Raw genomic sequence first — 15,369 nt, 5'->3', positions numbered from 1 at the left:
GGGGGGGGGGGGGGGGGGGGGGGGGTTCACTACTTTTGAAGGCTTCAATTGGAATCAAAAGTCATAGTAGTCTTTTTTTTTAAAAAGAATTTTACTAGAAAAACCAATTACCTATCCTCAGTCCACTTCAATTTCCTTATGTTACTTCCATTTGTGCCATTCTCTACCCCTCACACAAATGTCATGCTTTCTCCTACTGTCCTACATTAGTTTAACTTTTGTGGAACTCATTGTAGGAAACAAGAGATGTAATTTTTATTTTCTTTTTTGTAATTTTTTTTTTTAAAAACTTTAATTCTGATTCCATGTTTGTACATATCCAAACAACAAATTCAATAATGATTGAAATCTGGAAAGTTAGGCAACTTTTACTGAATCTCATTCTCATTAGTTATTCCAATTACCTAGTATTTGGTTCTGTTTCCCATGTTCGAACCAAACATCCCCTCCATGCATATAACTTGATATCAGGCCAGGCCATATGTGCTTAGTGATAACTACCAGTAAAAAACTGTGAACTTGGGGTGATAAACTAAATCTACAATTAAGAAAACTTTCACACCATTAACCTAATTATTTAGGGTAATAAACTCAATCAGTCGGATAGTCCTGCAAAAATTCAGTAAGACAACTTCTATTCATGTATTGAATTGTGGAAAATTATTTGATTACTAATTTGTGTTTATACTGTATTATGCCATTTGACATGTTAGAATATGTCTACATTTTGGTTTTGAATAAGATTTCTAAAAAATATATATATTATTAAATGAGCGTACAAGTCCAGTAGTCCACTCAACAGATGGAGCACTAAATTTTTTTAGCTTCTACTATGCTCTATTGTTAGCCAGATAATTGTCCAAATATAATACAAAACACAATATTCTTTCTGAAGAAAGGAAGGAAAGAGATTAGATGGTCCAAACTATCTCCAAAAAATAGCATATTGCTAGAAATTAGTGCTAAAAAATGTCCAGAAAGAAGATAATGCAGCATTAGTACCTTTAGCTTTTCCAGGTAGCTATCAAGCTCACCACTGAAGCAATCTTTTGTTACATTACTTTCAGAGCAAAAAAGTTGCTCCTCACCAGATTCTTCACCAACCAAAGCTTGCTGCAGTTACCCAAACACACACACGCAAAAACATATCATTCAACTATTCAATAGATAGGTGGCAAGATTTGCAAAAGCATATGCAGAATCTTGAATTATATTATTACCAATTTGAATATCATAACTGCAAACTTGAATAGGTTTTAGTTATTACAAATAATACAGTTGAGATGCCTCTCATCTTCAGATTAAAATGTAGTCAACTCTACAATTCATGATCCAACTATAACTAAAGATGGGCCACAGTGGCCCCCTTCCCTTATATCATTAAGTGGTTAAATTACCTAATTTTACCACTCAGGTTTCTTGGCAGTTAAATTGCTAATTGACTTAAACATTGCATTAATTTATGAAGTAGAGTTAAATAGGTCAAATTGAAAGTCAATGGAGCTAAACCCAAAACAAATTGACTATTCCCATCAGATTTGGCTTCAGTAGCTTTGCTTTGTGTTTTGGGCATAACTTGAAGGGTTGAAGCCTAAAAGTCCACATGGAGTGATTCAAGTTGGGCTGGAAGGCAAACTTCTAGGCAATGTTGTGAAAATCTCGCTTAGGCACTAGGCACTGGCCGGCCACCTAGCGTATTACCATAATCGTCAGTAGTCTAGGCGGTCGGCCGACTAGGCTGCCTAGGCGTTGACCGCCTAGGCCTCCTAGGCACCGACTAGCCCGATTAGCTATTGTTCTTCTTTTATATATATATATATATATATATATATATATATATATATATATATAAAGGGTTATTTTACTCAAAACGACATCATTTTGAGCGAAATAACCCTAAATTGTTCAAACTCTAGATGTTTTTTAGGTTAATATTTAATATTTTAGTATTAACTATTAAAGTATTAAATAGTTTATAATTATCAAGTCTTAAAAAATTAAACAAATTTAAAAAAAAAATAAAAATAAAAATAAAAAAAATACATGAGGCGCCAATTAATTGTCACCTAGGCGCCCATGTACTTTTTTTATTTTTTAAAAAATGTTTAAAAAGGGAAGTCAGTTTCCTAATTGTGGTCACCCTATGAAAGAAAAAGGGAAATTGATTTCACATCTTGATTTAGGTAATTGCTGGAGGTTTTCATATGGTGTTCAAGAAAACAAATCTAGTTTCCAATGTAATTGGAATATAACTAGTTACATCGTTTGGTTTTACAATATGCTTAATACAGAATAATAAATTGGCACAAGTCATCTTGGCTGCAATTTATTCTTATTATGTTACTCCGTATTTGTATACTATAATTCTATTATTGGTTTCAAACTTTCATTGGTTCCTACTTTGTGTACAATTCACTCTAATGTTAAGTCTTAACGCATGCTTTTGATGGGCCACTAATTGCATAGCTCTAATATTTCTTATCAATACCTGGAAAAGATTGTCTGGGGATAGACTCTTGATTGAATAATACATGCTCATAAGTGATAGGAATAGTGAATGTGCAATTGTTAGGAATTAGGACTCGCCTGACACTGGATGTGTCAATTTAATGAGTTCTTTTGATATTGAGCGGTGTAGGAATATAGCACATCAGTTCAATTGAATACAATCCTTAATATGTGGAAACAATTAGGAAATACATTAGAAAATTCAACTGACACAAGTAGCTGTTACGAAACCAAAAAGAATTGGGCTAGTACATAATATTGCATAGGTGAAGTTAGATGCCCTAGATCCACCTTCCTATAGTTACCAAATTACTAATTTCCATACCCTTATTCATCTCCTCGTTGGTTCTTTTGATGCTTGAAAGATTTAATTCTCTTACGAAATGCATGACAACTACAGTAAGGAGGATGATCCTATTAGAAAAGAATAGGATGAAGATTGACTCAAACTAAATTGCACACATTTCAACTGGTGAGATGATGGTTCATAGGAGAACCTACTAGCAGTAGAACCAAAATCTTTAAAATATTCTTAGACATTTCAGTAAATATACATACATACATACCAGCAAGAGTTTCTTCTGCTGTTTCCGCTGTGGAAGAATTCCAAGAGCATCTAGCATCGCTTCATCCAGTTCTGGTGAAAAGGTTTTTTTTTTTTTTAATATTAAAGAACAAGTAGAAGAGATGCAGAAGAAAGCACAATAAGTTCAGTGATACAACCTTTAGTTTGCAATAGAGTGGCCAGCACACTTAAGGAACCTGAAACCTGTACATCATTGCCACAGGTAATATAAGAAAGCAACGCTTCCCTGCATAACAGAATATCAGGGAACTCTAAGAAATTTAGTCAAATGCTACATGGTTACAAGGAAAGGAAACAATAAATCAGAAGTTTGAGCATAGAAAATTAAAGCAATGTTGCTGAATCTTTCAGATAAAAACATAAGCTTGAAGCACACATTGTAAATTGATGTTAGTGTGTGTGAAGGAGAAAGAGGGACAAATAACCCACACAGAAGCACCAAGATTGGGTTTAAAATATAAAATAAAATAACACTGGAGAATGCCGGATGGCACCAAACACCTTAGTGCAAAATGAGAACCACTGCAGTCCTGCTGCAACTTGCATTCCAATTGATTTTGTGAACAAGATAATTTTGGTACAGAAACCCGTAAAAGTCCTGCATCAGGTTTCAGCTTTAAGTCACCATTGTCAGATTCTTCACATTCTTTTGTCAAGCCATCACTTGCCACATAACCATTGATTTTGGCTTCAGATCTAGGCCTGAAAGTTTCTATACGACATAGAAGCGCGGCAGCAATAGTATTTGCTAGATCTTTGATCTTAACAATATGTAAAATGCAACAAAGTAAATATAAAGAAGTTGCAGCTCCAATTTCTGTATCCTGCATTAGCAAGAAATAAATGTTAAGCGTTAGTATACAACATAATAACTACAGGTAAAGGAGAAAAAGGCTGAACTCAGTTCTTTACATCAACAACTTCCATCCTTAAAGAAGGAAGAATCAACGGAAATATCAAAAACTTCAATATGCTGTCTGTAATCAACCTCCCAACATCTGGAATTCCTGCTGAAATAACATCACTGATGTAGTACAGATTGTCTTCAATCTCATCAACAGATGAAATAGCAGAAGAAATTGCATCTGCACCCAAATTCCTGTGTCAAAAATTATGAGAAGACCTTAGCTAATAAGTAAATGATAATTTTCAAAAGAAAGCACAGGATCAGCACTTACTTTGAGGCATTTGAAACCAATCTATTTAAACTGACGCATTGCTCTCGGAAAAATTTGATCAAACTTATGAAATAATCCGCATGAGGTGCACTGACTACATATCTGTTAACAGCTTCATCACCAACTGTGAATAAAGTACAAGGTTGTAGTTTGTGAAAGAAAAAGGCCAGTTACATTGAGTAATCAGCTTATGTTAAGAAAGAAAGAGTAATAACAGAAGGCAAGTCACCATGATAGACATTCAGTGTTAAAGCACGGACTGCAGTTCGAATCATCCCTTCTTCATGAAATGCAAACCGTATTGCCTCAACATAAAGCGGAAATGAAATTACTTCATCCTGAGAGAACATAGAAGAAAAACCAAAGGATAAATAGCAAGTACAATAAAATAGAGAAAAATAACTAAACATCTCACTATTAGAACTAAAACACAAGAGACAAGAAATAAAATATCATTCACCAATACTTCTTTCTCACTGATCAAATAACCAAATACTATTTCAACTATTTCCCAGTGAGTCAATGACATTGAAAGCAATGTTGTCCATATTGATAAAACTTTTCTTCAGAGAAGATAAATTTCTTGATTGCCAAAGGCAATAGATTCAGATCATGATCTAAAGTGCATCAGTTAATTTTGCAAGATTTGAAGTTGCTGAATATGAGCCTTAAGTCTCTATTGATGCATATCCAGGCATTGAGCTCAGGCAAGAAAAAAATACAAAATAGTTTGGGCACTATTTTTACTTTTTAAGGACTTATTTGCAATTATTTTAAAGAAAAATTACATTTTTGATCCCTTAATTATTGTGCTTGTTGAGATGTGGTCCCTAAATTATAAAATAAACAAATTTGATCCCCTAATTATCTATCAGTTGTAAATAAGGTCCCTTAATTATAAAGTGAACACATTTGATCCCTTAATTATCTCATCAGTTGTAGTATAGTCGGTTGTAGATAGTCATTCCACTTATAACACAATATCCACAAATAAATCTCAGTTTCAACTAGAAGGCAAGAAATTTTGTTGCTATATTGTTAGCCAAATGATAATAAAGAGAGAAAAAGTGTTATGCAGAATTACCAAAACATCACTCCTTAAAGTTGATTTAAACAAAGATTTATTTGCTTCACAAGTGGAAGGACCATATCTACAACTGAGAAGATAATTAAGGCCTTAAGGGACTACATGTGTTCACCTTATAATTAAAAGGAACCACATTTCAACACCCAAAATAATTAAGGGACCAAAAGTGCAATTTTAATGTCTTGTATTTCTTCATTTAGTGGCATATGCTTGCACACAAGTTATTCAGTTTCACATAAGAATTTTGAGAGACAAACCATAGACATCTAGGTTTTTCTAAACACTAGAAAACTATCCGTTTTCAAGGGAAATTCCTTGTTTCAAGAACTTTTGTCCCCCTTAGTTCTCGTGGCAGGTCTTATGTGGATTCAGAATCCTTCAAATGTTGATTTTAGAAGTTACTTGGGGATATCTCAACTTGTAACAAGCGTTTTCACAGTAAGTCTGTGGATCCACATCATTTATGCTCATTTATCCATAAACTAAGGGCAAACCAGGGAAAAGAATGGAAGCTTAGGATGCCTTCTTAGGTGTCTAGTAGGAGAAAAATTGAAAATTGTGACCACATTATTCTTGCAGTTAAATATGCTTCAAATGGTTCAGTAAATAGGCGCACAAGTTCAAGATGGTTTATTGCTTGGAAAGCAAAGAGACTTGGTTCCTCTGCCTACAGAAGCTTGGCATGTGTGAGGTTGATGATTTTGCAATGCATTTGTGATTATCATAAAAGGTGTAGGACTTGGGAGACCTAATTCTAGGGCTTAACTCTTTTCAGTCTTTCATTATAAATTCAAGTTTATTGGAATCTTCAGTTTCAAGACATTTTGGTAATGCTTCAGAACTCCTGAACATAGCAGAAAATATTAGTTGCGGGACAATACTAGTTTACTCTGAGTTTGAGTAGTGTTTTAGTAATTTTAGTCTATGGAGACACGGATTTGGGTTTCTAAATAGCTTTTGAAATAATTTGTGGGTTACAAAAAGATTTACCTTGTAGCTTTTATTCCAATGTTCCACAGTGTTCATAGTCAGTTGAACAGATTTCTAGTGTTATTTTCTCTAGAGTTGTGTGGTGCCAGTCTATTCAGGAGTTGGTGGTCATGAAATCATATGAAGACTATATGAGCGACTCCTAAAACTTAATCTCTTTTCTTTCACAATTTTCCTCCATACTAATCATAACTACATAACTTTTCATAGCCCTGAAATCAGTACCAGACTCTTTAACCCCAGAAGTGGACAATTTATTACCCTTGAAGCAATTTGAAAATCAGCCTTAATTGCAACAGTCAGTCTATCTTAAATCACTGGGGGAAGTGGGTGAGAAAGCAGAGCTGCAAATCAATTTGAGAAGTAATAATAATTTGCATGCAGCCACATATATCTACTGCATATGCATGCTAAAAAACATGAGGTTCTTTCGGAAATAGTGCATGTGCTTTTTGAATACAAGTAATATATAGTACATTTGCATTAGCTAATAAAGTCCAAGCAATCAGAAAGCTTACCATGCACAATTAACCATGCCATATTTTTAACAGTTGCCCCCATCTACTTGTTTTTCCTTCTTAACTTTTTGGGGGAGTATATTTGAGCATTACCTAAGAATCTACACAAATTCCTCATGCACATTCAGAAATTCACAGCACATTTTGAGTATAAACATAGTTTGGGAGAGTATTCTACTCTATCTTATAAATATCATTGTTGAGAATTATTATATTATGCCTTGAAAGATGAAATGGCTTCAATAGTGTAGCATAGAAAGATGAAATGGCATCAGTAGTATAGAAAGATGAAATGTCTTCAATAGTGTAGCATAGAAAGATGAAATGACATCAATAGTGTAGAGGTTTCCAACATGTATATATATGGCAGCATGCCATTGTAGAAAAGGCAAGTAAGAAACACAGATTTTTCTGATTTCACAATCATGTTATCATAACCAAATTCATACTTTTTACTATCTTATAAATTCGTAAATTATAGAACTAACACATTCTATAAAGAAAAAAGAAACCAAGAAACATTTCTAAGAAAATCTCCTTCAAAGTTTAGATCTTACTGAATTCCTTGGTTTAAGCACCAAAAGGCTGAAATAAACTCAAGAGAATAAAAGGTACTTCACTATATTTTGAAAAACAACTATCCAGTTCTCCCACATGAAAAACTATCCCTTGATCTAAAAGTGCCACTTTTCTAGCATAAAAGCTTACCATGGAGTACAAACAGATAAAAGTTTTTTTTTTTTTTTTTTTTTTAAAAAACAAACATAATGGCTATAAATCTATAGGCCCTATATAGATATTTATGTAAGAAGTTGAAAGCTAGTAACTTACACTTTGCGTCTTGACAAGAAGAGAAATAGTGTTCTTGTTCAACTTTCCACTTATTGCTCTTGACAATTGACGAATGAATAAGAATTGCATAAGTAAAAAAAAGTGTTATTACATAGAATTATAGAAAGAAGATAATTCACATAATACAGTATTTTGAAAAACAATAATGCATTAAACAATTGAGTTATCGGTAACAAACCTTAGAAAGGATATGTAGTAAGACAAAAGCTCTTCATTGCGAAAGTCAAAGGAGTAAGTTATGAGGTAGTTAATGTGTTCATTACAAAATATATAATCTGTGATAGTAAAAAATAATTGACATCAGATGAAAACAAAGAGGAAAAAAAGATATGCTCTCTAAGGAAGGGGTATGCTTTATGAAGAAGGGTGTGAAAAAGTGACTCACATATAGACTGTTCTCTTCTTAAGTTTTGGATCATAATACTCATTGTCTGCAGCAACTGTAGTGAAACAATAACAGTTCTACTAATTTTTAAAATCCGTACAAACTCCCCCATGACCTGCTTCTCCATGAAAAACCTAAAAAAGAAACCCCAAAAACATATCAATGCAGAACTGCCAAAATTCTATGTGATACTTAAGTGAATAAATGAATCAGAAGAAAGTATTAAGCTCGCACTCAAAAAAAGCTCCATCATGTTGATCACCATATGTTATCAACTCAGCAATTGATCGTAGTGCCTCAATTACAAAATCCTTCAAAAAGCAAAACACAAGAACAGATTGGATGGTTAAATAAGAATACTACCCAATGCATAAGTGGCATATCAAATGTTAGACATAGAAACATAAGAAATGGAATAAAATGAAAGAAAAAAGGTAGCCACCTTATTGACTTCATTAACAACTTGAACTTTCATCAATTGATCAGTAAGATATCTGCATATGAGAAGGAAAACATTGCATGAGATCTAGAGTCCAGATAGTAAAAAGGTTTGTAAAGCACATTGATAGGTCAGTTAACATTCAGCAAATATAATAAATTAATTCTGCCTAACTGTAGATATCAAGAACATCTCATAGCTCAGGAAAATTTGCATAGCCTCATCCAGAGACACCTTGCTTCCAACTCAAATCTATTTTACCAAAACAATGCTGTCAATAAATCAAATTATTTGTCGATTGGATTTCACCTTGATGTTTATGGTTTCATTTTCTGTGCTTGGTATATAAGTAGGCCAAAACTGACCCCAGCAAGATTTTAAGTGTAACAAAATGTACCCTTGCATATGGTTCTTCATCTTTCCCGTTAGCATGAGGATCCAACAGCATATTTCAAGATTCTTATCCTTGTTTGTGCACTTGAAAATATCTTCATTATTTTGAGAATGAAGAAACTTTTTGTTTGTATAGAGAAGACACTAGTATTTGTGAAAAGGAGGATCTAAATTCCTAGGTTCCATCAGACGTTGACCTTCTATACATCCTTTGCATGTATCACCTTGTTGCCTTTTTATGAATAGGTTATCTTGTTCAGATATGTAATATTTGGAAAATAGCTCACACCATTATCACAGTAACAAATGATGAATGTTCCTAATTTGTTTGTAAATATTCCATGCCACTTTCTTTGCTCTTATTTTGTTTTAGACTAAACGAATTGTTAAGTTAATCATATACACAAATCTTAACAATTTGATCAAACCATAACTTGGCAACTACCCATACAAGTAAGATAAGCCAAACTCCCCTGCAATATATATCTTCACCAGAATGATGATGAAGCCAGAAAACTGCTAAAGATCAGAAAACTTAATTGTGGGATGATCAAGAAGAGATAAGCAATAATTTTATTTGTAGATTGAAATTTCATCAAGCAAGAAGAAGAGTACAGCATGGATTTTATGTAACAAATAAGGATGGCCACTGAAGCAAGTAGTTAATTGAATTTTAAAAATAATAAAACCCAGTGGGGTGAGAACTCACGGCAAAGGGGTTTATTTATCACCATGTAATTCGGTCTGGGAAATGCAAACAACCTTCACCACCTGTATCTGTTTCCCAAATATACAGTGTACATATGCAAGTTCAAAAAATTCAAATCAAGGAGCAGGAAAAAAAGAGGTTTGCCGGGGGATGGTCTAAGTGGCCCTTCCATTCCATTCCCATTCCTACTGACAAATGAATTTTGGAAGACTACTAAATGCTAGTTCAACCATTGTGGCATCACAACCTTAGTTTTTCCTGAAGGTCGATAACTTCATCATTATAATTCAAACCACAAAATTCGTATCGAATTGCTACAGATAGTATCAAGAATCAGAGTTTCGAAAATCACAGAGAGGTAAACAAGGAAACTAAAATTGAAATTGAAGAGTACCTGAGTTCGTCCAAAGAGAAACGATTTCTGGATCTCCAGAAGGAGGACCACATGGCTTTCTGAGCAGATAGCTCTCCTTCTCAGGCGATCGGAGCTTCATTCATTCTCTCCCACTACTCACAGTGATCGAGAACGATCGGTTCTGCTTTCCACTCCAATTCCCCTGCTCATTCAGTCCCTCACCCAGGTGAATATTAATCACAGACAGGAGTCGCAAAAGTTTCTACGATTTCAAGATGTCAGTGCGAAAGCAAGACAGATCAGCAGAGGAGACGCCGGAGGAAATTCATAAGCTTTGTTCTCCAGGTGTTACGTGACGTCGATGTGCAGTGTCTTCAGGCGTGATACGATATGATGATGAAGCATTCAGTTACAGAGATGCAGAGAAAGTGCCTCCGAATTGCTGCATTACTCTTTCCGTATTCGGCCCGGGTTTTACCCACGAAAATAATCGAACTAAAAATGTTAAAATCGGTTGAAGCTTACACTAATAAATACACTATTCTGTAATAATAATAATAATTAGGGTGATGTAGCTTAGATGGTAGAGTGCTTGCTTAGCATGCGAGAGGAATTTTCCTATTGCAACGATTTTGTCGATTGAGGACTAAAAATAGTCATGCCACGTACTAGAACTAAATGAGGGATATTCTAATAAAAAATGATTAAATAGGGACTATTACCTATAAATCTAAGACAAAAAATGAAATTAACTAATAATAATAATAATGGTTGTTTTTTTTTTTTTTGAAAACAAACGGAACTAAATATATTAAGTAGAGTCTAGCTCCAAAGCATGAACAACAGAAACAAAAGGGACAACAAAAGTGTCCGCACAGTCAGACTTGGACAAGGCTTCCCGAGCTAACAGATGGGCAACCTTGTTCGCGGACCGTTTAGCAAACAAAAAGCATATGTTGGTAAAAACATTAGCTAGTTCTCTAACATCATTTAAAATAAGATCAAACGAAGTCTACATCTTCTGAGTATGAATCGTCAAAATGATCTTACTGCAATCTGTCTCAATCTGCACTGGATCCGTAGTGATTTCCTTGAGCCATTTTAGAGCTTCTCTCACTCCAAGAGCCTCTGCTTCGTCTGGTTTATACACTCCATTCCAGGGGACTTGTCTCGTAGCAACAAATCAGCCTTCTTCATTCCACAACACAAAGCCAAAGCCCATTTTCTTGTTGTTGACATCTAAGGCTGCATCAACGTTGAGTTTCTTCCAGCCTTCCGGTGGTTTCTGCCATGTTGCCTCTCTGTCAAACCTACGATCTTGTTGCATGTGTCCTTGATTGATAGCTTGCCATTCATAGAGGTAGATAGTAGCACTGCTCACCACTGCATTAATAGGGATGACCACCTGGTTCCATATTTTGTCATTTCTTGCCTCCCATATCTTCCAGCAAATAGCAATCAAACGGCATAGAGCATTGTCATCCAGATTAATAAAGTTACTTTCAAGCCACTCCATGAAATTACTGCAAGCTTGATGAGTGTTATTTCCAATAGAATCCCAGCATCCTCTAGCCAATTGACATCTAACAAACAAATGATCTGCTGACTCCCCTTCTCCATTGCATATTTGACATAGCTCAGGGACCGGAACTCTCTTTGCTCTTAACCGATCCTGTGTAGGAAGAGATCCAGAACACACTTGCCAGAGGAAAGACTTGATCTTTCGTGGCAGTTTCAGCTTCTAAACTTTTGCCCAGAAAATAGTATTGTCAACATGCATGTGACTCATGAGTTTCTTGTAGCAGCTTTTAACCGTGTATTCCCCGCTCTCATCTTCCACCCAAATAATTTTGTCAGCGCTGTTAACTTCTGCAATGGGGATAGTTCTGATCTGATCAACCTCCTGTCTGTTGAATAGGTTCTCCAGCAGATTATCCTCCCAACCTGTTCTTGTCTGATTAAGCAAATCCTCCACTGTTGTCACCATGGTGTGATCTGTCATAGAGGATTGAATATAAGGAGAGGAGTTATTTGGTAACCAAGGATCTTCCCACACTCTTATAGAAGCCCCATCCCCTACTCTCCATCTAATTCCCCTTCTAATAACATCTTGGGCTTCAAGAATACTACGCCATATAAAAGAAGGATTCCCTCCAATCTGAGCATCAAGGAAAGATTGTCTAGGATAATATTTGGCTTTATACACTTTAGCAAATAAAGAGTCTGGGGATTGTATTAATCTCCAAGCTTGTTTGCCCAATAGGGCCACATTAAATTCCCGGATTCTCCTAAAACCCATACCACCCCTGTCCTTAGAAACACACAAATCTTCCCATCTCTTCCACCTAATGCCTCTCGACCTCTCACCCTCACAACCCCACCAAAATCCATTCATAATCCTTTCTATTTCCTTGGTCAACTCAAGGGGGATTAAAAACACACTCATAGCATAGGTAGGGATCGCCTGGATTACATTTTTCAATAGGACCTCTCTTCCTGCACGGGATAAGAATTTGTGTGTCCAACTCTTAATTCTACCCACTACCTTTAGTCTTGTCAACATGCATGTGACTCATGAGTTTCTTGTAGCAGCTTTAGTCTACCCCCATTCATAATAATGGTTGTTGTAAAATATATTTATATGATGACCAATATTATACTTTCTATTATATACCATTTTCTCAATGGTATAATGGCAGCTCCACGTTTAGTCTTAAACTTTCAATTAAACCACCCGTGGTCTTACAACTTTCAAATTTAACCACCCATGTTCCTTCAACTTTCAAGTTAACCATCCATGATCATTCAACTTTCAAATTTAGTCAGTTGTGGTCATTCTGATAGTTTAAGGAATGGCAAAGGGCTTGTTAAAATTTTGAAAGTTGAAGGATCATGGATGGTTGACTTGAAAGTTGATGGGCCACGGATGGTTAACTTTGAAAGTTGAAGAACCACGGGTGGTTAAATTGAAAGTTTACGAAAAAAATGTGGAGTTAATTCCCAAAATGATCCTTCAATTATGACATTTTTTTCAAATTGGTCATATGACTTTTAATTGCACCCAAATTGGTTATCCGACTATTGAAATTTAAGCCATGTTAGTCCTCTATTAGCATTGGCGTCAAGTTGGCGTTAAAATGGAGGGCAAAATGGGAAATTCAGCTCATTTATTCTATTTTAATCATATTATGATTCAGTTTTCGCATATTGTGAAGTTTTTTTAGTAAAAATGAGGTATTCCTCTCCTCAAACTGCGATAAAAAATACTTCCTCATTATGTTTGTCATGCAATGAATATGTTGATTCCCTAATAAAAATTATGTCTAACTCAATGACCAAATATGCAATTTTTTCTAATAAAAAGTTAACATTTTTATCATAATATTTTTCTTTTTCTTTTATATCATGTTTATTTCCTTATTAGAATGCCTTAAAAAGGAGAAAAAGTATTAAAAAGGAAAAAAGAAACTTATTATGATAAAATGTTAAATTTTTATTAGGAAAAATTGCATATTTGGTCATTGAGTTATACACTTATACCTAATTTTTATTAGGAAATCAACATGTTCATTACATAACAAACATAATCAGGAAGTATTTTTTTTTTATCACAGTTTGATGAGAGGAAGACCTAATCTGTACTAAAAAGCTTCACAATATGCAAAAATGGAGTCGTAATATGATTAAAATAGAGTATATAAGCTGAATTTTCCGTTTTGCCCTCCATTTTAACGCCAATGCAACAAGGGACTAATATGACTTAATTTTCAATAGTCGGAGAACCAATTTGGGTGCAATTAAAAGTCATAGAACCCATTTGAGAAAAAGTTATAGTCGGATGACCATTTTGAGAATTAACTCACTATGGGGAAAACATAATCAAAGAGAAAAGTACACTATGTATATAAAATCATGCGTTACACCTATTCCCTCATTAAAAACCTTAGCCTAAGAAAAATCTAGTGGGGAAAAATCTAGCTAAGAGAAAAATAGTACAACTATAAGCCTTCATGGCATGATCTCCAAGATCTAAATCCTTCAAGGCATGATCTCAATCCATTAAAGTACACCTAGAGGTTGTCGCTCCCCTAAAGACAACAACCTTCCAAGTATACACACACTTTATGAACATATTTCTCAAATGTGGATGCATGTAGGCGGGGACTTTGTGACTTAGTGAACGAATCTCCTAGAGGATTGTCACTAGAGGGAAAATTGTATATAATAAAATCAAATTAAATGAAAATTAATAGAGATTTATTTGAAAAACTGATCAGAACTAATACAATTCTAAAATAGTATACCTCAAAAGTTTGTGAACAATAAATCTATACTTCCTGGTAAAGCACCGAACGGACAACAAGACATTAAATAATGCAACAAAGTGTTTGGAAACAATTCTCGAAATACCCAAGAAAATGGACGAAAATAGAAAATCCACTAAAACAAAAATATTACAAGAAAATTCCAGGAATTTAAACCTACAACGAAGGTTAGATAAACCTGGAATACAAGGGACGGTGAAGAACGGACTTTGGGGTAGTTGTAAGTACGAGTCGAGTTGCCTTTGTCCTTAAAACCTTATTTATCGCCTCCCGGGGTGCTGGAGCGTTACGGTCTAGGTTTCCCAGGATAAAATGTACTACGATCCGCCGTTTGAGCACACAAACTTGGATTCGGTGAACGAGAACGTGGGATGAACACAGGTGGCTAGAACAAAGGAAGAGCAGAGTTTTGAGGTGGAAAACAGATTTCTTACATGCGTAAATCTCCTGCTCAACCTGGTAATATATATAGGAGATGATGGATTAATGGCATTCAACTTGGCATTCATTTTCGGCCTTGTAACCTTCTCCCACTAACTAGACTTTAATCTCCCACTAACTCCCTATTTAACCACCTACTAACAAGAGATTAACTCTAGATGTTATGATCAGAATAAATACGAAATAAATTCTGTAACATCCTGAATTGATCTCCTGAACAGTCACGGTGGAAGGAGAAAAGCCGTTCCAAATTATAGCCTTCGAGAGGTTACTTCAGTTGCGCACAGTACGCCGTTCGCGAGACATCGAGAGATACCGCTAACACGCGCTACTATAGCGACGCAACCATCGTTCGAGACATCGCATGTCTCGCGCGCTGGCAGTGCACGAGACATCGCTGATGTCTCGAATTGCCCAGGCACGAGACATCGTTGATGTCTCGACCCTGCCTCGCGTGCTGCTGCGCACCTTCGAGAGGTGGCAGGCAGTGGTATGAGATGGGAAAATCGCTCGGAGTTTTGGCATGCGACATTCGTGCCCGCGCAAACGAGTTCAAGCCTTTTTGAACTCATTTTGGGATTTGATTTGCACCCCCCCCCCCCC

The 15,369-nt window shown here is 35.4% G+C and overlaps 1 protein-coding gene across 1 annotated transcript in view; it reads right to left on the bottom strand.

The window, feature by feature from the left end:
- LOC116000198 (protein TRANSPARENT TESTA 9) overlaps positions 1 to 10,483 on the bottom strand; it is a 15,003-nt gene extending 4,520 nt beyond the window's left edge. Inside the window, exons 1-13 of the mRNA XM_031240230.1 lie at positions 10,040 to 10,483; positions 8,547 to 8,598; positions 8,339 to 8,415; positions 8,105 to 8,238; positions 7,898 to 7,994; positions 7,699 to 7,756; positions 4,502 to 4,610; positions 4,273 to 4,396; positions 4,007 to 4,193; positions 3,596 to 3,918; positions 3,232 to 3,320; positions 3,075 to 3,145; positions 1,003 to 1,113 (exon numbers count right to left, since the gene is read on the bottom strand). Of these exons, the coding sequence (XP_031096090.1) occupies positions 1,003 to 1,113; positions 3,075 to 3,145; positions 3,232 to 3,320; positions 3,596 to 3,918; positions 4,007 to 4,193; positions 4,273 to 4,396; positions 4,502 to 4,610; positions 7,699 to 7,756; positions 7,898 to 7,994; positions 8,105 to 8,238; positions 8,339 to 8,415; positions 8,547 to 8,598; positions 10,040 to 10,092 (1,485 nt within the window). The 5' untranslated portion in view covers positions 10,093 to 10,483. The remainder of the gene's footprint in view (positions 1 to 1,002; positions 1,114 to 3,074; positions 3,146 to 3,231; positions 3,321 to 3,595; positions 3,919 to 4,006; positions 4,194 to 4,272; positions 4,397 to 4,501; positions 4,611 to 7,698; positions 7,757 to 7,897; positions 7,995 to 8,104; positions 8,239 to 8,338; positions 8,416 to 8,546; positions 8,599 to 10,039) is intronic.
- Between the last annotated feature and the right edge of the window lie 4,886 nt (positions 10,484 to 15,369).

This window comes from Ipomoea triloba, chromosome 12 (assembly GCF_003576645.1).
Source record: "Ipomoea triloba cultivar NCNSP0323 chromosome 12, ASM357664v1".
Taxonomy (NCBI): Eukaryota; Viridiplantae; Streptophyta; class Magnoliopsida; order Solanales; family Convolvulaceae; genus Ipomoea; species Ipomoea triloba.
The sequence above is the reverse complement of the archived record's forward strand: the minus strand, read 5'-3'. Positions and strand labels throughout refer to the sequence as shown.